This window comes from Molothrus ater, chromosome 2 (assembly GCF_012460135.2).
Source record: "Molothrus ater isolate BHLD 08-10-18 breed brown headed cowbird chromosome 2, BPBGC_Mater_1.1, whole genome shotgun sequence".
Classification (NCBI taxonomy): domain Eukaryota; kingdom Metazoa; phylum Chordata; class Aves; order Passeriformes; family Icteridae; genus Molothrus; species Molothrus ater.
In genome coordinates this window covers 59,504,051-59,530,547 of record NC_050479.2, presented here as the reverse complement: position 1 = coordinate 59,530,547, position 26,497 = coordinate 59,504,051, and the positions used below count along the sequence as shown (strand labels likewise).

At 40.9% G+C, this 26,497-nt stretch overlaps 1 protein-coding gene across 1 annotated transcript; it reads left to right on the top strand.

Moving 5' to 3' along the window:
* The first annotated feature begins 4,288 nt into the window (after positions 1 to 4,288).
* On the top strand, positions 4,289 to 26,119 carry OLFM4 (olfactomedin 4). Its single transcript, XM_036389830.1, has 6 exons — positions 4,289 to 4,369; positions 6,576 to 6,653; positions 10,241 to 10,393; positions 16,407 to 16,619; positions 17,522 to 17,675; positions 25,326 to 26,119. The coding sequence occupies exons 1-6, from the start codon at positions 4,289 to 4,291 to the stop codon at positions 26,117 to 26,119; spliced, it is 1,473 nt and encodes a 490-aa protein (XP_036245723.1).
* The last annotated feature ends 378 nt before the right edge of the window (positions 26,120 to 26,497 follow it).

Sequence of the window (26,497 nt, the reverse complement as noted above, 5' to 3'; positions counted from 1 at the left end):
TCATTATTTCCAGAAAGAAACCCCTTCAGAAAATAAAAAGGAATATTAGCTCCTATGTTCTTGTATCATAGGATGAATTTGAATTAACATTTTCTCCATATTTTTGGCTTTACTTCAGGAATATGTAGTTTGGTGGGAGGAGGGATTTAACAAGCTTTAGGCAAGCTTTGCTAAATCCATGGTATAGAGGGTACTGGACGACATGCACTGAAATGCTGATTCCATGAGGCTCAGAGTCTTATCACGTCTGCAGGCGAACAGGAGAAATTCTTTTACATTAGACTTGCAAAATGTAATGTGCAGTGCAGTACTTGCTGGCTGAACCTTTCTGGCAAGTTAGCACAGTGAGGTATTATATCCCACTTTGGATCCACTGGTTTTTATTTTCTTGTTTTAAGAAAGTGCAGTCATACACCTGTCCTGGGAATGTAGTAAACAATTCAGAAAGAATTTGACATTGTGACATCAGCTAGGGTAAACTGTATATGTGGATGCTTACTTGATTGATAGAACCACCAAGATACATAACCTACATTCAATTCATCCTGCTTTTGGCCTAATAAACTGAGACAAGTATCTTTTTTTGGCCTGCATTTTTGCATGTTTAATGTGGTCACTGTTCTCTAATAGTTAAATGCCTCTCAGTCTTATTAATGCATATGATTGCAAAACATGGCTCTAAGGCAAATACTATCTTTTCCAAATGTTGATGGGAAACTGAGATGTAAAAGGTTATGTTCAAACCACCAAGCATGATCAAGTAATACTTGACTCCCTGACTTTGGATCAAGCTTTAGAGAGCAAATGATATAAATCACCTATCTCTCTGTTAAATAATAAACATGCTAATCTGTGCTGTAATAAAAGTAGTGATAAGTTAGGCTGGTTTGAGAAGGGCTCTGCTGAACAGGTGTCTGAGAGACATAAGTGTGCTCTTTGAGAAGGTATTTTTTGTATACCTCCCACTGAAATCAAACATAAGGTCTGTTGCAAAAGAAAGGACTTTGTCCTGAATTGCCCACTAGGACAGTTGCAAACAAGGAAGAACTGTGGTGAGAGTGCAGCTCTACCAAGAGAAAATCCTTTTATTTCCCTGTTTTCTCAAGTGGAAATTCCTACGTGCAAGTTTCCTATATGAGGTATAAATAAAGTTTCTCTCCTCTAAAATGTAGAAAACGAATCTAAGTTATTTTTTTTCAGATTAGGAGTTCTACACAGATCCAGAGAAAGTACTTTTATTTAGCATTAATTACTCTTCAATTAGGAATAAAAATGTAGGTCCCCATTGTCTCTGCGAGGTCATGTGCAAACACAAATATTGCGGAAAATGACAAAGCAACCGATTAACTGTCATTACTTAGCCAATATTTGCTTCCTGTCTTGGAATTGCCTTTTAAACATAAGACTATTGAGAAACTTTCATGTTTTGTGGGTGATTTGCAGTCCCAGCCTCTGGAAAGAACAGAGACTCACTGTTCTGCTCAGAAAATGGGTTTTTATCCTGATTAGATATCAGGCTCTGAACTCTATGCTCTATGTTGACAGCACAAACCTGCCTAGAAAATTTCACTTCCTTGCTGCACAGTGGAGCCTGTGAGCGTGGCCATGTGTGCTGCAAAGTCGCCCTCTCTGTAGCCAGTGGGACTTGTGGTGCCTTAGCAAGGCCAGTGGGGTTGTAGGTGCCATGGGCAGCTGCCTTCAGGCAGTTTGCAAGTTGACAAGGAGCATGGTGCCTGCTACTAATCTGGAGACTTTGTAAACATAGATGTATCTGCACTGTCAGCTCAATTTACCTGTGTCTCTGTGTTGTGCTTTCCCTTGCTGCTTCATCTATCATGCTAAATGCATTCACCCCTTGGAATAATGCCTGGGCCTCAGGAAAAGTGGCCTGTTGGTATGCTGCTCATAGCTTGTTTCCTTGCAACAGCCCAGTGGTTTCCCTTGTATCCACATGGTGAAACACTTGTCCTCTTAGTGATCACGTCTTAGCACCAGAAGAGCTCTACTTTTCTGTGTGGGTTTGTGTAGGTCTTTTTGGTGTGGGTCTTTCTTTTTGTTTGGAGCATCAGAAAGAACCTGAGGTGTGGATTGAAGACTATCAGGGTGGCATTTTCATAATGAGTGAATGTGATAGAAGGGCTGATGTCAGGAATTGAAGAACTGGTTAGCATCAGGCAGGGGCCAATAAGGAACAAACCCTCATCCATGACACCTTTTGGGAGTGATCTGTTTCCAGAGTTTCCCTTGGTTTTGTATGGAGATCTGTTGGTTCACTCAAAAAGAACCCCAAACTCTGGGAAGGAAGTGGCAATTCTGCAATATCAGGCTATCACAACCTGAGAGAAGAGCCACTCTGGTGGGCAGCATAGGCTTACCAGTTGTCTGCAATATGCATGTGCTGGTTTGCACCTAAACTGTGCTCAGGTGTGGCCAAAGAGTTTTTTTAATAGTGTAAAGGATATTTCACAGCCTTCAGCTGCTCTGACAGGCCAATCTGCTTCTCTCGGAGCTGAGGCTTTATTCCTGACTGTACTTACAGCATCAGTCTCTCCCTTCCCTTGACAGCACTGTGATTTACACAGGAAAGCACACTGCTCTAACTGCTGTAACGGCACACTGAGAGGAAGAAAGCTGTATTCATTTTCTTGCTCTACCAGCATGGCTCTGGTTCTTTTTGCTTACACATTATCACATGCCTTCCAGGTCTTGTCTATCTTATATTGAATTATTAGCCATGAAATTCTCCAGTAGAGATGCAGCTTCTGCTGTGAAAAAATGTCTTTGCAAGAAGTTATTATATCGTTACCCTGCAAGATGCTGCTGCCAACCTTGTGAATATGTCAGGAAGCTTATGCTTATGCAAAGCTGTGGTTAAAAAACTTTACTTACTCCAATGGACATAGCTTCTCTCAAGAATTTTCTAGTATGGATTTGCCCTAAGCCTCAGCTTTCCCATTGCCACCTGGAGACGATTATGCTATGGTAGTTCAAGGAGGCCTTAAGAGCTCCTTACCAGGAGATGAGTTTCGTATGAGGCAGCACTGCTGCTCAGAAGTACTGCTGCTCCTGCCCTGACCTCTGCCCACCAACTTTGGAAAGGAGTGTCTCCTAACCCCTTTCTTCACTTAGGCACAGCTGCAGCCTTTTGTTGCTGACTCAGTAGAACAACTAAGCCTGATAGAATGAAGAAGGAAAAGGAAAATGATGTTTTGTCACAGTCGTGTTTTGGTCTAGAGACTTCTTGACTTTTATAAGTGTATAGATGTAGCCATTCCCTTAGTCCCAACTAGAACCTTTCTTCCAAACACCAAACTCATTTTTGCAGTGATCCAAAGAACTCAGCAGAGAAATTTTAGTTTCCTCTGCACAGGAGGTTTGCAACTGACTCTATCAAGGCAGCAGTAGCTTGTTGGAAGTGGAGAATTCCCACAGTGGGTTGGGTGCTGTGGGAACTGCAGGCAGCTTGCTGGCTCTCATAGGGTGGTGTGCCACAGCTGGGGAGTGTAGGGGGCATGCTAATTGCATGTGACCTTTTTTCATCTCTCTGGATCAGTGCTCTAGAGACAGGACAGTGAATCATTGTGGTCAGGTGGAATGCAGCCCCATGAAAAGAGAGCAGGGGTGTAAGCATAGATGGGTACACAGTGTTAATGCACAAGTAAGCATTAATGGGCACATAGTGTTAATATATGACTCACAAACCTGCTGGGAAGGAAATGGGAGGTAGTCTGTGTCCCACCTGTGCTATGTGAGAATCAAGGGAACTGAAAAGCTGTAGAGACCTCCATGTATTTTACTTATTGGCAAAGGTCTGTTGACCTCTGGGACAAGAGAAACAAGATTCTGGTGTGTGAGCAGTCTAGCCTGATCTGCTCTTTTCTGTACATGTAAGAAGTAATACCACAATGATGTGTATTGTCTGCACAACTTTGAAGGAATCTTCAAATAATCTACAAGGATTTTTATGATTGCGTCACTGTAAGGGGAACGTCTGTTTACCTCTCATAGCAAATAAGCACCTGATGTTCTATAGAATCAAGATTAAGATCAGATACTGTACTCCATGGAAAAGGTTTCCTGTTAGAAAACTGGATATAGTTAATTTATGATGGTGACTGATGTTCTTTGTCCGTTAGTAATTTGGTTATTATATGAGTTTATGACATCACTTATCCAAAACCTGCAAAAATATCGTACAAGTTCCTTAAGGTTTGGTTGGGGAAATCCCCAGACTGTACTATAAAAGGCACCCATTCTCCCTTTGCTGTCACATCTGCAGGCTGAGAAGATGAAGCACACACTGGTGGCTGTGCTTTTCCTCATGCAGGGTGTGAGTGCTCTGGCTGAGATGACAGCAGCAACAGGAGCGGTAAGACAGGGGTTTCACAACCTGAGCCTTGGTGCCTTCTTGTCTTCTCACCTAGTTTAGATTGATGAAAATTATTTTAAGGTTTCTGGAAAATTATTATACAAATGTTGAGGTCTCTGAATAGAGAAAGTTTAAAGTATTCCTCTGTCCTCCCCCCAGCTAATGTACAGGGACTAGGTAATAAATGTAAAAGTGAGGCACAGGTTTAAAGTCAGAGTCAAATTCTGCCTTTGGTTAGATGAGTGCAACTCCCAGTGAGGATCTGAGTGGATATTAAATGCTCTGTGTAGCTTCTAATTAATTAGCAAGGGCTTATAGCACGAACAGATCCTCATCTTTGATGTGGAAGGAACTGGGAGGTGGGAGCTTTCCCAGATGCATGATTGCTGTCATACTCTGCGACCAGGCACATGAAAGCCATATTGGTTGGTTATTGTTGGATACTCTCCCTCTTTCCTAAAAAAACTGTATCTGGATGGGCAAGAGAGAAATTCAAAGGAGGCCAAATCAATCAGAAAAAACCCACAATAACCCCCAACTAAAAGCTGCATCAAATTCAGGGGGGAAGGAGAAAAATTTGAAAAATATTTCTTTTAAAAGCAAAAAATTATATTAATGAAAGATAGTTTTGATTTTGTACTGTCCTTTTTTTTTTCAAATTTAAAATGGGGCTTCAGTTTTTCAAGAAAAGAGTTTGTGAATATCTTAAGAAATTTTTCAAATGAAGCAAAGCATTTTGGTTTTGTTTGATCAAAAATGACTGCCTTTTTGGTATTTATTAGTTAAAATTTGAGAAAAAAAACCATTTTGGCTCCTGATAATTCTTTCTAATTTATCTGGTTTATTCACCAACAAAGAAAATTCCTGTGCACCCCTAGTTACATTTTTTTTAAGTTTGGGAGTGTTGTGGATGCAGGCAGCGAAGTTAGCACCTCCTGGGAAGATGCTTTTATCTGTTCAAGAATGAAAAGCTGCAAAATTCAAGATGGAGGTGTAAATATATGTTGATAAACTGAAGATAGAAAGCTTAATAGGGGAGAAAGTCCTCCTTAGTCTGCTTAGCTTTAAGCTAGTCCTGAGTTTGTGTAATTTGCACAATTTGGGATGCTCTCTGCCCTAACACTGTTAATTGCTACCAGCTGCCCATCATGCTCAGTGTAATTTTATGAGCACACAAGTACCTGTTCAAGAGGGTTTATTTGACAAATTGTCCCACAAAGCTTGTTTACACTGCTTAACAGAGCTGCCCTTTGCCAGCCATTTGGATATCCCCGCCATCCCCTGGCTCAGGAGCAGGGTTCCAGGTGGGATTTGGGAAATGCAGAAACACCCAGCAGTGAGTGTCCTGTTACAGGGGAAGCCCATTTGGTGCTCCTTCTGTTGCACCATTTGACATTGAGGGTGTCTTGCTCCAGTTCCCAGTTTGGCACAGGTTTTGGTGAGATCCCATTACGGGTGACAGTGTGCTCCATCACAGCAATGCACTGTGCTCCTCACACTGTGTGGGGCTGTGGTAACCCCCAGTATGGTGCCAGGGTGGCAGCTGCTGTCCTTGCTGCAGCAGGAAGGCAGGCATTAGCCACAGATGGAAGTTAAAGGGAATGTGTATATTCTTATTGCATAAAAGGCTCCCAGGGTAGATCTGGCTGTATCCTTGGCCGTGTGGTGTCTTCTCCCGGTGCTCTCTCTCCACAGTGGGATGCTGTCACCTCCATGGTGCTAGTAGCAGAGTGGGACATGCTATGCTTCCCAGCCATCACAGCTCACAGCCTGACAGCTTGGTGTGAAAGGGGCAGCGAGTCCTCTGCTTAGAGGCTGGGGCATGAGTTGGGTGGTGAGGAGGGGACATTCCTGCTGGGAGGACAGTATTCTCTGGATTTAGGGCAGAGGGGCACGGCACTGTCCTTTTAGACTGCCATGCAATCTGCCACGGCTGCCTGTCACTCCTCAGCTCACACCTTCTGGACAGGCTGAATGTCCCCTGCCTTGCTCTGGTCACACAGAGCCTTTCCTCAGGAAGAGGTGTCTGTGAAGTGACACTGTGCCCAGGGAAACTGTTGCCTCAGCAGCAGATCAGAAATGTTACAGTTGCTCAGAATAGCTCCCATAATAAAATCAAAGTGCTTTGGAGCTGCAGGATGGGGGCTATCTGGTGGGGAAGGGATGTAGAAAATCACACTAAAACAACCTTTCCTTTGCTTTTCAGACCGCTCATCTCAGTACGATGCTTCCATATCTGACTCAGCCTGGGAATACGAATGGCAAATTGCTCCCTTCCCCAAAGGTATAACCATTACTCTTCTTCCAATACAGTCCAGAAAAGATAAAATTTAGGAGATTATGTACTTTTCTTTTAATGCTTCACAGTTGCTAAGTGATTTAACTCTGACACAGGCAAACCAGTTGTACTGCCTGGAAGAGGCATCTACGTGTTGTGTATCCAGTACTTAAGGAACTAGTGAATCTCCAAAATCATTGCTACTGTTACCATGTCATTCAATGCCTAAGTCAGATCCAAAACTTTGGCATTAACCTTGTAACTACTGAACTGAACCACAGACATGAAACAGATGGGGCCCTGGGGATTTAATGCCAATGTGGCAAACAGTTTGGTGATTACAGTCTCCCCAAGGAAGTCTTCTCTCATAAACTAGAAGAGAGCCTTGAAAGTAGCTTCTGAGGAGAGTGCCCACTTGTGGTTGCTGGGAGTGAGAAAATCTTGATTCTCCCTGTTCTACCTAGTTCAAATATTATTAGCTATTTGATGATAGAGGGACCTGAATCTTATTTCTGTGCCTTCTGGTACAGTGCTTAAGTTCATGGTCTGCAGATTTCAGAGTTCAGTTTCTTTCCCTCTATCAGTGACTGTTCAATAACATGTTCACTTTGGAGCAGATTCAGTGGGTCACAATTGATCTCTATGGTCCTGCAAATTGTTGTCAAAAAGAAAGTTCATCTAAAGCACAGGTTCAGCTTCACAGCAGATTTTTTTATGTCCAGGCAAGCCCAGTGTGGCATATAGGGTGTGTGGAGGGACCTCTTCTGAGACAGAGTTGAGTCTCTGGCTCCAGTAGAGCATTTAGAAATTTAAATGGAGTCAGGGCTCTCTTTCAGAGTCTGGTTAGCAGGACCCAAACTTGATCCATTTCCTTGCCCAGCTGAGGTGGCTTCTGTCCCTACTGTGGCCCTGCTATGTTCTTTGTGTGGATCCCATTCTTTCTCTTGGATGAGCAAACAGCTGATTTAGAGCAGCAATTTAGAGCTGCAAATATTGCTAGGCTACAGTGACAAATTTCCTGATTTTCAGAAAACTGAGTAACTGCTCGCTCCTACTCCCTTTCTTAATTTGAAGGGATGTGGACAAGGAACATTTCTCATAGCTTCAAATACATATATGTAACAGTTTTGCAGAGTGAAATGTTGCTGTCAAGTCCTTGCTGTAGGCTAGGACAGTTTGCTCTCTTTTGAGCGTTCTGTATAAATTATTAAACTTTAAAAACTGTACAACTCCATCAAAAGTAGAAGTCTATCTCATGTATTTTTCTACAGGATGACGAAAGACATTTTTGTTACATGCTTGTCATTTGGCTGGTATTATATTTTGATTGAAGCACTTATTGACCCAAGGGCTTTTAACTAAACAATGCTTCTTGGTCTTGTCAACATCGTGATCCTAATGTTTGTAATGTCAATGGAAGAAGGGAAGCAGTTCTGTCTGCCCAGGCTGTTTCCGCTCTTTTGGGGAAACTGTTGGCTTCAATATAAGTGGCACTTACTGCAGTGAAGCTCTGCCTTCAACTCAAAGCTCCCTCCTAACTCAAATGTTAAAATATAATGATTGTTTTTCACGGGGAGGTTAAAAAGATGAGTTCAAGGGTTTTTTGGGATATATCTGAATACATTTATGAATGGTTTTTTTAGCTCATGAAATAGGCAGGCTAAGTCTAGAAAACTGATTGGTACAATACAGTTGAGACTGTAGTTTACAGCAGGGTATATAATGCATACAAAGGTATACCACACACTATTGCTATACAATGTATAGCATACTCTCTCTTGTAGACATGTACTCATTTTTGTGTTACACAATACCTTCCACACAAAAATTAGCATGCTAATATGCAACAGTCTTGAAGAAGCTCTCATATACTCACTAAGACACATTTATTTCTTCTTTTGGTCTTTCCCATCTGTTCCTTTATTATTGCTGAGCAACTTGCTTGCCATCCCAACCATTCCAAGGCACTGAGGAATCACTGAGGACTAAGTGACATAGGAACTAATTTTTCATAGTAATTTATGTACTGGTAGCCATATCTTCAAAAATACGTGGAAACTTAGACATAATGTGTTCTCAGTGGGATTTTCAGAAGTGCTTTGTTAACCTGCCTGGCAGAGAAATCAATGCAAGTTATGTGCTGGGACATTCTGGAATGCCATGAGATACTTCTCTGCTTCCTTTCATGTTAAATGTCTTCAACAGTCTGAGTGAAGTTTTAAGACCCATGGTGCTTGAATAACACAGATAAAACAACTTTCCACACTTTCTTTCAAAATGAGATGCATGCTGTTTGTTGTGGCTGCAGTAAACAGGTTGCCAAGAGTGTGAACTGGGATCATTCCTGCTTGCTGCTCTTCTCTCTTTGGGCTCACAGATCAAGACAACTTTGGTGCTGGTCATCACTCTGTGTTCTGGGCTGGTTTTTCAGTGAGAGCATTAGTTAAAAGCACTGTGAAAAAGCAAGGGAAGAAGTACTGAAGTGTCAGCTCTCAGGACATAGTTTTGTTGTTTGCTTTTTTATTTTTAAGAGGGAAAGAAAAAGAGAAAACACATGAATAACACTGGGATTTCTGCAAGGCAGAAGAGATTATAGAAAGAAGTGTTTTTAAAGAGCAAGTCTGTAGCTTTAAAATATGCAGCTGCATTGAAGTGTGTGCCAGAATATTTTAAAGTAACATCAAATATCTTTATTAATAAATTCGTGATAGGTTTATGAATTGGAAACATTTTGTGTACAAACAAAAAGAGCTGTTCTGAACACGCTCAGTATTCAGCCTGGTGTTTATAGACTACAGTGTGCCTTGGCTGTAAATTATGGCAAGATCAGGAGATGCCAGCCCTGACCTTTCTGTCCCTCATGCACATTGCTTGGTGATGATGCTGTGAGCGTGCAGACAACTGGGACAAAGCAATTCATGGGCAGGAGCTTTGCCAACTATCCATGAGGATGGATGGGCGGGCTGTGATGTGTGGGTGTTATGAGCAATATTTTGTAGCAAAATAAAAATCTCTATCCTAGGTCAAACCTGCATATTTAATTCATCACCTTTCAGTGGTGTATAATTAAATGCACATGTCTGTTTGCTGTGGCTGGCTGCAAATCTTCAAATGAATGATTTTTTTTTTAACATTCCCTGTTACTAGTTCTATTTCAGTGCTTTCTTCTCTATGGATGTAAATGACTAAATGATTTGTCCAATTTATATGAACAGAATAATACCTGTATGACCTAACTTACTACATTATTATTTTCCTGCTGTTGTCTGCTTTTCTATATGCTGGAAAAGTTATTTCATTATCTTAGGAACATTGTCCACAAGATTGGGAAAGTAAGGACTATCATATGTCTCCATTTTTCCAATGGTAAAATCTTTAAAGCAATATTTAACTATTTTTAGAGAGATTTGTAAGGATGAGTAATAAAAATTGCTAGATATTTTGAGTTCCTTGGAAGAAAAAGATGAAAGATGACTAATAAAGAAATTGTTGATCTCACGATTGACAGAACTCATATTATTGCCAGACATTAATAGGTACTGATTCTAGAGAAGAATATTAACACATTATTTCTTACCAATTTGTTTTTGCAGCTCTTTGCCAATGTGTCCGGCTCTGTGAATGATGAGGGAACTTGTCAGTGCTCTGTGTACTTGCCAGATACCACCTTTCCAGTGCAGAAGGCTGAGCAACTGGAAATTATAGCCACAACGCTCTCGGAGAAGTTTGAGGCAGAGCTTTCTAAAGTAAGGTGTTCTTTTGTCTTAAAAATATCAGTTGCATCTTTTCTGAAGAATGGCTGCCTACAAAAAAGTACAGCAGTGAGCATTTTTCTGTGGTGTGTCTTTAAAAGAGTGGGAAAGAGAGCTCTGTAAGAACAAGGAGAAAGGTGACTAAATCTCTAATCTTTGACATTGTAACATGTCATACATTTGAATGTTCTCAGGTCTCTTTTCTAGGCCTTTTCAGCTAGAGGCATATGGTATGTTTTGGAAGAATGGTTATGTTTTTCCTCTTTTGGCTCAGTTCTATTAGTTTGTGATTGCTACACGATGCTATAGGAAGCCAAGCCTCCTGCTCTTTCATGTGTTATTATTTGTATCAAGCCAGCCAGATTGTGAGAAGGCAGTGAAGGGAAAGAGGAGAAAGGTCATCACAGTCCAGAGTGAAGAAGTAGGTGAATAATTGCCCCTTCACTGCTTCTTCTCTCACAGGGAAAAATAAATAAATTTAAAAAAAATCATTCTTTTCAACATCTGAAGCTGTGGCAGTGAGACTGCTGAATTATGCATTTCTGCTGAAGACAAACACTGCTTTGGTTGCTTGCTGCATGAATTGAGATCCATTTTTTGAGGAACTTGGGCAAACCTACACATGCTGAAGTGCACTGGGTGAAGCTGCCTGTGAAGACAGGAGTCTGCTTTTGACTTTTTGTGGTGGATAAATACTCAGGATTCAGATTGGGTGACCAGCGGAAAATGTTTTCTTTGGAAACCAAGCATCTTAAGAAACGAAGTGTCCTTGAATTAATCAGCAGAAAAGGCAAAGCATTAAATTATAAATTCTAATCATAAATATTCATAACCCTCCTCTGGTATAATCAAGAACAGATAAGAAGTTGTGCATAAAACCCACAACAACAGGCGTAGGATTCTGCGGTAGATCTTTCAGTTCAAATAGTTTGTTTTGAAAGAGCTGGAGCTAATGGTGAAACACATTCAGCTGTCAGCAGGCATACGAAGGACAAACTGACATAAGTCCTGCTGCCTCCAAGCGCAGGAGTTACCTGATCCCTTGGAGCATGTAAGTGCAGCTCAGGGTTAATGAGCCATGAAAACCCCTGAGATTTCAGGCCCCCATACTGTTCCCACTGTGGTCAGTGCCAGCATTTGAAAGTAATTGTGCTGGGGGATAGGATGAAGGGCATGATTCCTAGCCAAAGAATCATTGGCATGATTCTTCAAGGTGGTTGTGTATTACCTTTCCCAGTCTCTCGTGCTGGTGTAACCTATCTCTTACTGGTATTTTACTCAGAATGGTGCATGTTCCCTTTAGGCTAGTGCCAGGCAGATATGAGAGCATCTCAAGTGCTGCTTGACCTCTCTGTGTGGACAACCTCAGCTCTCCAATGATTCTTGCTCATATAAAAACATCTTGCTCATATAAAAACACAGGTTACTGCTATAGATATCTAAAATAAGGTGTCCAGATTTGTACCTGAAACTCACCTCTAAATTCAGGGCAAGCACTCAGCCCTGCCCTAGACTTTAATGTCTAGGTTGCCAGCTGGTGTCAGGTGCTGTGACTGTTCTCACCCCTCCATGCCAGCAGTGTACCACAGTGTAGACACTGACCTCGACTTGCAATTCTCGCTGCAGACAGTAAAAATTCCTGACCTAACTCAGGCTTCATTGAATTTCATCCTGTCGAGACCAATCAGCCAAGCAGTGTTACAATGCATCTTGTTGAAGTGTGACATATACTTTGGTGTGATATGGGCACAGAGACACTTTAGGAGAGACACTTTAGGTCAGAAATTGAAATGAACAGATTGAATTTTGGTGTAAATTGATGTGTGTAAGATTTCTCAGTTATAATGTTCTATTTATTTTATAGAAAGAAGAGAGCTTTTGAGCATTACCTTATTGATATCTGAACTTAAGTATTCTGAGATCCTGTCATGCATAAGTCTCCATGCTCAAAAATTCTTTACCTTTCAAATTGTATAAAAAATGCTTCTTATGCAATCCTGTATCTTAATTTAGTCATGATAATATTCATAGAGACCAGGAAATAATGAAATGGAGGAAACCTAAACTTTCAATATTGATCGTTATTAGAAATGATCCTGAGCAAATTCCTAGGGAATTGCATTCAGAATGCACCAGTCTCACCACAGAAGTGAGACTTTCTACTGAATGCTTCCTTTTTTGGCTCTGAGAATCCATGCTTTTGTTGCTCTTCTAAAACGCCCTCTGAAACTCATGGGAACTTTTCCTGGATTGGAGCTGCAGGATTGGACCCTTTTAAGGATGCTTTCCATGTGCTAAAAGTCCCAGATAAACAACCTGATTGAATCATTAACCTTTTGCCTGATTGTTGGCTAATTCAAAAAGCAAGGGGGTCCTTTTATAGAATCAGCAGGCAAGGAAGCTTGCAGATAAAGAGATGCTCTCATGTGCCAAGTGAGTACAAACCGTAGGCTGAAAATACCAGACTAATTTTTCCTCTGTCACATCAACCTTTGCCAGCATAATTATGATTACAGAAGAAAATTAACCTTTTAAAGCAAAGTGGGAATTGGCTGTTCCTCTCAATAGGAAGGGGAAGAGGACAATTCTGTAACAGGGGTGGATCAGCACATGATCACAAGGAAAGAAAGTGCCTCAGAACATGGCTCACGATGGCCACAACATTGTCACTTAACAGAAACAGGGGCAAAACCCCCTGCTTTTCAAAACAGGTTAACCTGCAATGGAATTCTTCTCCATCTCAGAAGGCAGACTGCCAGCCATACTCCTTATGGATCTGTAGAGGTCAAACCTGCTCTAAGCCAGTGTCCTGGGCTGAATGATTTTAGAAAGTTGCTGGGTTTGTAATTTCTTTCTTATTTTCCCTCATTCCTCTCACATTTTTTCTTTTACATATTCATCTTGCACTTTTGTTCCCCCTTCTGTACTCTCCAAATATGTGCTGGAGAAGTGTCTGCTTGCATGCTGCAAAACCTGTTTTGATAAATACCAGTTGCAGGTAAATGACACGCTAAATGAGCATTGCAGATTTTTCCTGCCCTTTTCATTAAATGAAGGTGACAATGCTTGGAATGAGGAAAAACTGAAACTGAGGATTTTTCCCCTTTACATGTTCCTCACATGGTACCATTTTCTTCCCATAAGGGGCTAATCCAGGCCCTATGCACTCATCATACCCTACTTGAGGCTTTTATGACAAATGCAGCAGCAATCAGTACTAGTTATTGATCTGTATCCCTAAAAATAGGATATGCACAGAAATTCTGTGCCAGCCTGTCAAGAGACTATAGGCAGTCTCTAGCAGGTAGGTGCAGTAGAAGAGCAGGGATTACAAGCTGCTTAAATCTATCTGCCAATCAACAGAGCAATATTGTGTTCTTTTTTCAACTGATATTTCTAACCCACAGAAACTCCTAAAGCAGATCTGAGCAGGTGGAAATCTCCACACAGAGCATTGCAGTGTTTAACATATGTGCTGGATTTATCTGCAAAAGCAGTGTAGACCTGTTAGTGCAGCACTGCTGAGAAAATTGTATTTGTCCTATAATTCGCCAGGGGAGCTATTAGCTTAAGCTCTCTGCGACGCTGGTGTGGCTGTGCAGAGCACTGCAGAGTGATGGTGCTGGTTCAGGCTCAGCTATACTCTGCTGGATGGTGTTGATGTGTCCTTAAATGACCTAGATGGTTGACTGAGTGAAAATCCTCTAATATGGGAGGAGAACTTCAGGTCTGCACTCTGCAGTCAGGGCTGAAATAACTATGTATGCCTTGTTCCAGCCCTCAGCATTTTGTCCAGGCTCTGAAAGCCCTGGAGAATACTTCAAATTCACAGATTACTCACTAATGAGTAGCCATCATTAATTCCAGCAGCCTGTTTATTTCAGTGGTTTGTAGATTTGGTCTGTATTGCATTATTATTACCAGTATTACTGTGAGAAAGTTCATTAATTATTTCCAGTATTACTGTGAGAAAGGTTATTAATTCCTAGACAGATTTCCAGATACCTCTGTGATAGACATAGCTTCACACAGCAGTGCAATTTTGCTCAAAAATGGACTTGCTTCATACTTTTCAGGCTGTAATAATATTCTTACATTTGTTTTTGTTGAACAAACTCTAGACCCACAGTTTAAACATTCACCTTTGAATAATTTTTCCAAATGATTTTTTACAGGTTGTCTTTCAACACCAAACTCATTTTGGTAATCATTGAAAGTGTGAGGTCCAAGAACTGCTGACTTCCAAAAGGATTGGTTCTTCTTTCTACTCCCTATCAGATGATGGTGGCAGCTATGGCAAGAGATCCCAGCTATCACTGTTGCTAGCCAGTAACAAGGAGCTAGGTCTAGGTCTTTCAGGCTGTTATTTTTTGATTCTTAATTGTGTAACTTGAATTATATAACTTTGATTCCTAATTCAATGACTTGAAGTTGTCCTGGCTTGATCTGGGAGATCTAGAGCATCCAGTGCTGTGAGCCAGGGTGCTTCTGCTACAGCTTGTGGAAACTCAACAGTTTTGAGCATCTCAAAGCCTGGCTGCACACATTTAGAACAGAAGATCTGTTTCCAACTCAGATTTAAATACATGGAACTGAGCAGCCTGGTTTTGGTGTATACTATGCAGTCCATGCAGGGTTTTTGTAGTGGCTTAAGATTTATGGTGTAGTTGTGCCATTATTGATAATTATCCTTCTGAACAGAGGATTTACTCTTATGCTTCTCCTCCTTAATCCACCTCACTATATAACTTATAAATTTCCATGCCATGAGCTCCCATATCTCCTCTTTGGTACCCAAGCGATTCAATCAAGATTGAAAGGAACTATTTGAGAAATGTGGGGTTTTTTTCTGGGTCCCTGTCTCAAGGGCTACTGCCAGAGCAGAAAAACAGGGAGTCTGTGGTGTTCACACCATGGCAGGATTTCAGACAATGGGGAAAAAGTCTTGACTTTATTTTAATGTTAATGCAAGAATGCATGCGAAGATGTAGGGTAAGTCTTTCAGCTGAAGAAATAATAGTAATGTAAATTACAGTGCTGTAGATAGAGGCACAAATACCATCTGAGGGTATAAATATGGAGTTACTAGTGCAACAAACTATTTACATTTATTCCTACTTATCTTTGTGATATAATGATATATGAAGCATATGGGACAGAAATGATGTGCCTTTACCAAAGTGTTAAATTTCAAGGAACTAACATTTCTAAGGGAAGTCCCAAATCCATATAATATTCTTAACATTCTGCTTCACAATGCTTGTGCTGTGACCTTTAACTCAGCAGATATATGTGTGAAAATATATTTATCTGGACAACTATTTAATGCTTCAAAGACTGAAAAGGCTGCTATATAAATTACTCCAGCTAATGCCTGCCATAAATTTAACACTTTCATTTAAACCAGATTTGGTTTTTAACACTGTGTTTAAATGTTTCCTCCTGCCCAAAGACAAGCATCAAATCAGTTCTGCCAATGTTTGACACAATTCAAATGTACACAGGGTAAAGTCCTATTTGGATTCAGAGTTAATAGGAAATGAAATTGAAAAACTTGGGGATCCTTTATTGCATTTTGCAGCCTTCTCTGGTTGCTTTTGAGGGATAATACACTGTGGATTTCCTAATAAAATTTTCACCAATGTAAGTTCTTGGCATACTGAGGATAAAATTAGCTCACAGAGAAAATATTGGCAATGAATTAAAAAAATGGAAGACTGTGAGTAAAATTCTGCCTTCAGTTATCCCCAGGCATTTCTGAGGGTATTTTTTGAAACTGCTGACAATAAATGTGGGTTAAATTTTATATTTTTAATGGATGTGATGAGAATTACATTTATGCAGTTTATGTGAATAATATATATGACGAGTATGTGGAAGGTATGCATAGGGTACTCAGAAATATATCTGTTTTATATATATTTCTCAGAAATACAATAAGGATGCGAGCCAGCCTTGTCTTGTTTGCTAACCTGAATACGCATCTCTTTTGTTTTCTTTCTTTCAGGTTAGGGAGTACTCAAAAAGAATTGAACTGTATCAGCAGCAAATCCTCAATCTAACCATCAGAGTGCAGCTGGTGGAGACGGGTGGTGTATCTTACACGGAGCTGGACTTCCAGTTACTGAAAGTGGAAATCAGTGATCTGGAGAGGCTGGTCACTCAGCTGAAACCCAGCCTTGTTGGAAGCAATGCCATCGTTGAGCAAATATATTTGGAGGTATTGCCAAGGTTTTGATTAGCCACAGAGGATTCAAGTACACAGATAGTCCATTCTCTCTTTAGTGTTTAGGTTGAGAAAATGCAGTCTGTCTCTACTGCAGCTAGTGGAATTATTTTAGCATTTCATCAGCATAAATTAAAAGAAAGCTTGACCTTAAATGTATTAACATCTTATTCCTTGGTATAGAGCACAGAAAAGTAAAGCAATCCCAAAGCAAATGGAGTCCATTTTGGTTTTGCCAAATATCTGCCTGAAAATTAAAATTTTGCATAGTATTAAACACACAAGCTGATTAAATTACTATAATAAATATTAATTTTCAGACCCCCATGCTTGAAAGCCTCTGCACTTTAATTTAGATAATTAAAAAATTAGCTTCTGGTTGCTAAGGCAGTGGCTCAATCAATAAGAAATCAAGAAGTGGGAAAGACTATCACCTTCCTAGCAGACTGTAAATCACATTTTGAAAATTGTAGTTAATCACTCACCTAGAGAGAATGATTACTTAAGATGGAAAGTGAAATCTCATTTGCTCCAATGTCCTCTATATCATCAAGCAGGTGATTAAGAAAACTATTTATCTTTGCAAATAAAATTTGCAGATACTTTTGTAAGGCTGGCATAAGTACTTTTTATGTTTAACAGCTACGTGCCCAAGACTCACTGGATAGTTTTACGCTATGACTAAAATAACACTATTTTTTGCACGCTGTTACACAACTTAGTCTTAATGCATGTCCTTGTGGCTATGTACTCTGCTGGAAATGTCAAGCTGAGGCTACGAGGATAAGGCCTATTTCTTAGAACCATTTTCTGTAGCGTCTCCTGTGGTCAGCCCTGCCTGCAAATATCTGTAAAATAATGCTGGCATTAAACTTGCTGTCTTTTTTCCCCTCTAGATCACCAATCTGACTATACTGGTAAATGAACTAGAGTCACTGGACAAAAACAATGTCCTTGCAATTCGTCGACAAATTGCCTCCCTGCAGAATCGATTGAAAGAATGTGAAGAGAACGCAACCAAAACTACACCACCTCCTTATTTCCCACCAGGTAAGCATTTCTGTTGGGTAACACATAAGAGGTAATATAATACATGGTTAGAACTGTAAATGCCGAGACTTCCCTTTGTTAATATTAAATACAATTGTAATGATAACTATAAATGCAGAAACTTCCCTTTGTTAATACTACATACAATTGTAAAGATGCTCCTAAGCTCTTGAAAAATTGAGCTGACAGCTTCTAATGTTTCATCAATGGTACAAAAGGAAAATGAAGGCAGGACTCAAATTCTTACAAACACAGTTGTGTGTTTACACTGTAACACCTGTTTACAGCTAGAAGAAGTTTCAGTCTTCCTCTTACCAATAGTTTGAAAAGTGAATCTCTATTCTATCCCTCTTGCCTTTTTTTTTCAGAACAATTACCTGTGGCAAATGATGTCTTTTTACTAATTAGCTTTGATTTCAGTAGTTCCTATGAAAGTGACCTGTGTTGATGGCAATATTGCTCTAATGCTGCTTGGAAAATGTATGAGCAACTGTTGATGTACTAAAGCTGTAGATATGTAAGCTCCAGAGGAGAGCTTTGCATGAAGATTACTTTTGCTTGGCAATCAAAAGATCCTTCTAAAACAGGTGGTCAAGGGACTTGGGGAAAAATTCTGATCTCAGGAAGATAAGGAGGAGCTGTATTACTGATTTCAATGGAACTAAGATTTTACAGTTTTCTTAACTAGGAAAGGTTTTATTCTGGGACCTGGATCAATGGCTTTCAGAGAGCAGTTCATATAATGGTGTTGAGTTACAGGGTGTGTGGTAATTAATTTATAACTGAAAGAACTTTGGTCTGGACATTGTGTTCAGTTTGAAAAATCACATTGTGAGTGAATCATAGTCTGAGAGATTTTGAGAGTCAGATATGACATACTGGAGCAAAACATTTAGAGAGCACTAGATTGGATATGCCAGGTCAAGAATCCCAGTTGCTAACAGACGGGAGGTTTTCTAAAACCGATTGGTCCCTTGAGTGTTTTATACACAGGGGCATCCTTTAGCCAGAGTATTGTAAGAGCAAAAGTGCTGTGTTGTATACAATACCCAGGGGAAGATTCTTGCTTTTTCCCATAAGCTGGTTAACAATCAGCTAGAGGAGCCTATAGTAAAGAAGGAGCTGTGTCCTGCTTTCAAGGAGCACAAATTTGCCCTCTCAGCATTTAGCTCTCATCACCTTGAGGTCAGCTAATTCAAACATCTCATTTGAAAGGTGAGAGGCAGAAATACAAGCTTCCCTTGGGGTGAGCAGTCCCTCCTTAGGGCTTCACCGCAATGCAAGCAGTTACTGTGTTTCTCTGACAGAATGCATGAGTAACACCTTGTCTGGGAATCAGACAGGAGAGAAATCCAAAACAAAAACCTGCAGTAAAAAAATCTCAAGGTCTTTCTCTGCTTCTTAAGGAAGGGCTTGAAATATTTCAATGAAAAAAAACTGCACAATGTTTTAGAAGTACTTGAAGGGCATCTCACTGATTTATTGAGGGCGATGGTGTGTGGAAAGAAACAATCTCGTTCTCTTCAAGCCTACAGCAAGCTTTTGTTTTGGTGAGAAAGTTCTGAGCGGCAGAACAATACTTTTTCCTTCCATGAGTGATGGAGGAGAGGGCTGCTTTTATCACCTGGGTGGCTGGCGTATCTGTGGGACAAAGCAGCTTTCACTGGGTAGGAAAGGGGAAACCACACTTGGAGTGCAGCTCCACGCAGGGATAGGCAAGTCATGGTCTAGAGAGGATGGTAGCTCCAGGGTGGGTAAATGGAACTACATGGAGTTGTGACTGAAATAGACTTATTCAGCATTGTTTCTCAGGGCACAGTAGGAAGATGGGTAGTCTTTATCTGGTCCCAAAATGGTATTGCTTCAGCATTGCCTTATTCTGGACTGGTCAGACAGCTCAGGCACCTTTGCATAAGGCAACACTGCCCTGTAGCAGAAAAGAATGAAGGAGGTAAAACCCCTACTTGGTATAACAATTTCCAGAGAATTACCAGCACTGACATTAGCTGAGGACAACCTTTGGTGTCATCTGAGAGTTCTTCTGTCCAGAGATAGGAACCTAGGAGGGGTTGGAGGATGTGTGTGGGTGTCTTAGCACATGGCCTCCTTTAGGGTGAGTGTGGTCTCTGAGGATGGCAGAAAGGACTGGCAGAGAAACTGTTGTATGCTGGCAAGATTTCTTCATGTGGGAGATGAACTTAGGTGGTGTGCTCAGATCCCTTCTAATTCACAGAGGACTAGCATATTGTGACTTTGTGTGACTCATGGGGAGCAGTTATCATCTGTGTAGAGGACTTTGTAGAGCAACTACATGTCCTGCTGACTGTATCTGAAAACACTTAAAAGCAGTAAGATATTTTTTCTTGGGAAGATGGAGTAAGTATGTGAGAAAGCTGCATCTTCTAGCTGGTCATTTTGGAGGTGCTGCATAGACTCTCACAGCTAAGCCTCTGGAGCTTTCTAGCACCCATTTGTGTGTTTGAATACAATTTCAGTATGTTTTCTCTGCAAGCTTGAATGTCTTGAATTCCTGCCAAACCTCTTGGCCTTGCCCCGATTTTAGTTCATATTATATTTATAATGTTTGTATTAAACTCATTCTTTGTCCTGTTTTCAGATTGCTTTTTCTTCCCCCCTTCATCCTCTCTCCTGCATATTTTGGGTAGGCAGCATGAACTAGAGAGAGCTTGGCTAATCCCCAAGCTAGGATCATGAGTCTAAATGCAAGTTTAATTAAAGCTTCTTGCTTCACACTGCTGTAGTATGCAGCCCCTCTGACTTTGTCCCCCAAGGCTTTTGCTGCTGTATTTCTTTGAGTGAGCAGGCCTGTTCTCAAATAACATAGCAGAAAGAAATCACTGGTTTCCATTTGCCTTACCCTGACTGAAGAGATGTGTCTGAGTGGCTGATATCTAGGTAGTCATCCCCATAAGTGTCACTGGCTTTCCTATCTACAGTGGTTCATGGCATCGCTCTCCTCACCACTCCAGAGGGAAGAAATATTTATCCACTAGTTTTACTTTGTGCTGATCTCATGTAGCTGCACTGTGTAAGTATAGAGAGAAAAGACACCAGGATGGTCTTTTGAGGACTCTGCAGCAGATGCTGTGTTGCACCTCACTGAAATGATCAGAGAGAGGAAGCAGGGAGAAGTGAGTCAGGTGAAATTCCAAGGCAAAATGGAAAGAAAGGAAAATAATTGTTTTTTTTTTTTTATTCCTGGATTTTATACACTCAGAAATTAGGGTTTCAAGCTACTGGTGAGTAGGTCTCAGCAGGAGGAGTACCTGGAGTAGCATAATGCTGAAACTTAGGCAATTTTATGGAGTCTTACAGTGATTTCACTCTTAGCTTATGTTTTACCCCCTATGGACCTAAGCTGTGTTTTTTTGAATATTTGGGTTGTGTTTTGAAGTGAATGCATCCATACACAAAGAGAGAGATATGCCTAGAGGCACCTGAAAAGAGCTGGCCAGTTGTCCTCCCCAGAACTCCCTCAACTACCCCTGGAGACACATGCATTTATTCACTGGCATTGGAGGGAGCTGATGTCCTCCCTCCACCCCATCCCCTGTTAGATGTTGCCCACACAGGTCTTTTATGCAGCTGCAAGCCTGCCTCTGTCTCCCATGATACTGGAGGAAGACTGGAGTGTCTTTGTGGTCTTTTTGTGTCAGTGAGACAGTAGGAGCCAGGATGAGCCTTTCCTTTAGAGCTCAGTCTTTGGTATCTCAAGCCCTAGTAAAGCTGGGAAACAGCTCCCACATCTGGATGCAGTGGTTGATCTGATGGGAGGGGAGGGTGCACACCTGGTGCTTGGGAGCCTGTGTGAGAATGTAGCACCAGCCTGCTTCTGGTGTCTGTGCCCCTTGTGGGAGTTCCTTCCAATATGGGTCCCACCTTGTCTTGTGACCTTTGTCTGCATAGGCCAAGGGTGGTCCCTTCTCTTCTGCAATCAGATGCAGCTGCCTGGTGGGAGGAGGCTGCTGGAATGTTTTCTTGCATTGTTGGAGTAAGACGCTGATGTGCTCTGCCAGTGCTTCCCAGTGAAGTGGGTAAAGTGAGACCCAGCAGCATGGGCCTCCTGCTCAGTCTGCAGCCTGTTGGCCAAGCAAGTCAGGATCCCTGCAGTCCTGACATCTCTGTGTTAGCTCTTTTCTGATGAATCAGAAGGATTGGTATGTAATTGAGCTGAGATACTGGTTCTTTATGTGGGGACAAGCATGTGTGTATGTACCTGTGCTAGTCCTTCTCTTCTCTGTTTGCTACATAAGCACGAGATTAAGGAAGGCAGAAATACCAGGATGTCATTTATCTGTGGCCCAAAACAATGGAGAAAGGAGTTAAAAACTTGGAAGTTTGAATAATGCATATGGATTTATTTCAAGTACCTTCTAATATTTACAAAATTACATGACACTTTGTTTCCTTTGTGCATTTTTTTTCCCACAAGATCTAGACGGGAGGCAAGTTTAGATTAAATAAACAACAATGAATTCTTCTGAACCTGTGTGAAAGACAGATCACCCCCAACTACCACAGAGGATTTTTGTAAAAAAAAAAATAAATTATGGGAGAATTTTCAAGGAAATAAAAATCAAGCACATACTCTATAGAAACCTCAGACAATTTTTGATGTCATTAAAACGGAACACACTTCTAACTTTATTTTAATAATTCATTGTTTCATAAATAAAAACCAAACAAGTGTTCAGCAGAGAGATCTCTTTAAGGGAAGAAATAATAATTTATTATTTCTTTTGTAAAAAAGGTCTCTCTGCTGAACACACGTTTGTTTTTTATTTATGAAACAATGTATAAATTATTGAAATAAATCTGGAATTGTGTTCTGCTTAATGACATGAAAAATTATTCGAGGTCGCATATAGATGAGCTTAGCAGTGCTTCACTACCTGCAAGCTTTGGTGCTACATTTTTTTAAACAAATGAAGAGTTTTAGAGCATTTAATAACCATTTAATTCTGAGATAAGTTTATTGTGATTTAAGCACAGTAATATATTCAATATGTCACCAGCTTTAAAGAAGTCCTCATGCCAGAGGTAACAATACATATTAGAGATATGAGAAAAAAACAGTTCAAATTGATTTATGAAGTTGGCAGGCTGCAAGCCATTTTGCACTGGCTGCCTTACCTTTCCTCCCTTGCATGAGCTGACATGCAAGCACCTCCAGATGCTGGTAGCTGTGCCAAGTGCTGAGGCCATGTTACTAGACATGCTATGTGCCATTTCCAGAGATCGAGCCTGGCCAGCCATCCAGCAGTGCCTGCCTTGTGTGCTATATTCGGAAATGAGGTTTCTGCTCCAGGGCCTCGTCCTTTGTAAAGCACTTAAGTGCATGCTTAAATGCTTATCTGCTCCAAGCTAGGAATTCTGATTCGAATGGATTTTTGGTGGCACGAAGGAAAGCAGCATTCAACCAGGGTCATGCCATATTTCAGCTGCAAGAAACCCAGGACACAAAAATGTCTGGGGGAGGAGATGGGAGGTGCCACCTTCTCTGCCATCAGAGATGAGATGGAGACTCAGTGATGAAGAGCTACTCCCATGGGCAGTACTGCCCCCAAGGAAGTTGCCAACATGGCCTGGGGACGTAGGGATTTATCTCATTATAGTGATTTATATTTAATATAAAACTGCTCCCCACCTTCCCCACAGATGTTGAGAAGAATGCAGGTGAATCACATGTCCCTCAGGTCACAGTCACTAGCACAGGCAGTACAAAACTGAGGAGTGAAGGTAGTATGCAGCAGAAGCAGAGAAATAATACATTTTGAGAAAGGGGGAGACGCAGAGAGCTTCACTGTGCAAAACAACTATACACATTGGCACAAATGTCAGTGCTTGGACACTACTAACATTCAGGACACAGGTTTTCTAGTCCTACAGGTAGAGCACCTTTCTCCTAGGCAAAGCAGATCAGAAGAATTTTCTCTGCTTTTCCAACTGTGCATTTCTTTCACTAATTATCTTGTTTCCCAGTCTTTTCCCAAGTAGAAGACTTCAGATTGGTCTGATTTTCTTCTTTCTGTGAGGTAGACTGCAAAGCCTTTGAGAACGAAATGTCTCCTGGACTTTTCCTGTCTGTGATTTCAGGAGTTTACAATTCATCTCCATAAGTATTGTCTGGCCATGCTTAGGGATGTTCAGCTTTGAGGGCAAAAGGAAAAAATCTTTCTCTGTTATTCTTCTTTCTTCTTTGTTCTAAGACAGAGGTTATTTATATGCTTGACACTCCTTCATATAACTGAGCTTATGAGCCATTCTTGTCATAGAAGCTGCAAGAAATCATGAAATGGTTCCCACTCCAAGTATTAAAACCTCAAAAGTTAGTCTTGACTTTCACCAGCACCATAACTGTCAGAGCACAGAGTTCCTTTTTTGAGGGAGGTATTATTGACACCAAAATTTCTGGCCGTTAATTTATTCACTAACTTATGTGTGAGACTTGGGTCTATTCCTATTGTACTCCACCTTTAATAAGGAAGGCTATCTAATGGCTTCAACACCCCATTGAAATGGGAAGCATTGGAGTACTACTAAGCTTGTGAGCTGGTGCCAGCCACTTGGTATCTCTGTCTCCATTACCTCAGGTGAAGAAAACCTTACAGAGAAAAATCTGGGACACTTTTGTGGCAGTAATACAAAAAGCTAATGTTAACACTTGGAAAAGTGCATGCTGGTTTTTGCCAGTGGCAGCTTCACACTCGTCAAAAGCCCAGGGACATTTTTGAGTGGAGATTTTTTCCTACAAGTGACTTAGAATATTGAGAATTTATCTGGAAACAGGAATGTCACTAATTCAGCATGAGTAAAAGGAAACTGTTTTTTGTATTTGAATTATTTTTTCCATGATGCTGAAAATGGTTTTGCAGTTGATATGTGTAAAACAGAGCTGTTCTGGTTCAGCTTGAAGTCATATTTTCTTTAGAGTTGCCCCACATGAAAAGTCAGAGTAATATCAGTGTACATTTCCTGGGCTGTGGTTGTTACTGTCTGCAGATTTCTTTGAGGGCCTGAGGTGGAAGGCACCATGTGGCTGTGACACACAGTTGTAAAGCTGTGATTCTGACAGCAGAATGCTAATCTGAAATGTGAGTCTGGAATTACTGCTGCTTCTGCTCCTTGCTTCCCCTTCACAGTGAAATACAGAGAAATCAGATGCTCCTCATTCTTTTTTTTCCCCCAACTCCCATGCTTTCAGTTCCACTGAGGTAGAAAATAACCTAAAATGCTTCTGAAATTTTATTTTCCAGGGGATTTCCTAATGCATCAGGCTGGCCTGACTCAAATGGGTAGAAACAGAAATCTGTCCCTTGTATGGAACAGCACAGCGAGCACCTACTTTCTGTGAATTAATCTCCCACCTCCACTTTAAAATAAGTGTAATAATGTACTCAATTTTTTTTTCTGAGTTTTTGAGTCAACTTGGAACAGTGGGTGCCATCCAGTTGCTGACCTTGACCCAAAAGGAGCCTTTTACACACGAAACTGTGCATTTATGGGTGTGCTTGGTCACAAAGCTATTCCCTTCTAAGCACAGTCTAGAGGCTACGGTCTGCAAAACCTCTTGCCTAGTAATGACATTTGGAAAACCTGTTTGTTTTGGTTTTTTCTCTTTACTTGCAGGTACCTGTGTTCACCGTGGACCGATGAATGTTAGCCAGCCTTATGTTGCCAAGCTGAACTGGAGAGGATTTTCCTACAAATACGGTTCCTGGGGTAGAGATTACGATCCCTCTAACCCAGGGAATGATGTCTATTGGGTTGCACCATTGAACACTGATGGCAGATACTTAGAATACTTCAGAATTTATAATTCCTTTGATGATTTGCTGCTGTTTAAATACACGTATGAAAGGAGAATAGTATATGGGGAAGGAAGTGGTGCTGCCCTTTATAAAAATTACTTGTACTATCATCGTTATGGTTCCAGATATATGGTGAAGCACGATGTAAAAACAAACACGGAGGTTTTGAGGAAGGAGCTTCCAAATGCTGCTATTGGTAACCGCTTCTCTTATGCAGGTGTAGCATGGCAGGACATAGATTTTGCCGTGGATGAAAGTGGGTTATGGGTAATATATTCAACTGAAAATAATGTGGGCAACATTGTGATTAGCAAGCTCAATGAGACCACACTTGATGTGCTAAATACTTGGCAAACGAGACAGTACAAGCCATCTGTTTCCAACGCTTTCATGGTATGTGGTGTTCTTTACGCCACAAGGCCGTTGAACACTAAGAAAGAGGAGATCTTCTACATGTATGACACAAGTACTGGCCGAGAAAATAGAGTGAGTATCATCATGGATAAAAAGTTAGATACAATCCAGAGTATTGATTACAGCCCCACAGATCAGAAACTGTACGTTTACAGTGACAGTTACCTTGTAAGATACGATGTGACTTTTCAGCCTTAGTACCTCAGGGACATACAGGTATGACAGAACTGGCAGCAGCCAATGTGAGAGATCCAATGGATGTTTAGACAATGCTACTGCCAGTTCGGAGTTCATCTGGTCTGGTGACCTGTATGTGGGGGTGTCTTACAGGTACTTAAAGTCTTTAAAGGAATTGCCCACTCTGACCACTAATATTGCTGGCAGCAGTTGGCATTATGGGGTTTTTTAGGTTTTTCTTGGTGTTTATTGGTGCTCAGTGCTTTGCAATTGTACTTTTTCTGGGGGGTAGATTCAGTGCTTTTTGTTTGCAGAAATAGCTGGGCACAGACTATCTGGTGACCGAGTAGCTAATTACCCACTGATTTGCATTTGTCAGAGTAACACAAGCAAGGCACT

Bases quoted from the DNA above. Each gene is read 5' to 3' on its own strand.
- OLFM4 (XM_036389830.1), top strand. From the start codon at position 4,289: ATGAAGCACACACTGGTGGCTGTGCTTTTCCTCATGCAGGGTGTGAGT. The intron at 10,394-16,406 runs GTAAGGTGTTCT...TCTTTCTTTCAG, and splicing joins TTGAGGCAGAGCTTTCTAAA to GTTAGGGAGTACTCAAAAAG. The intron at 16,620-17,521 runs GTATTGCCAAGG...TTTCCCCTCTAG, and splicing joins TTGAGCAAATATATTTGGAG to ATCACCAATCTGACTATACT.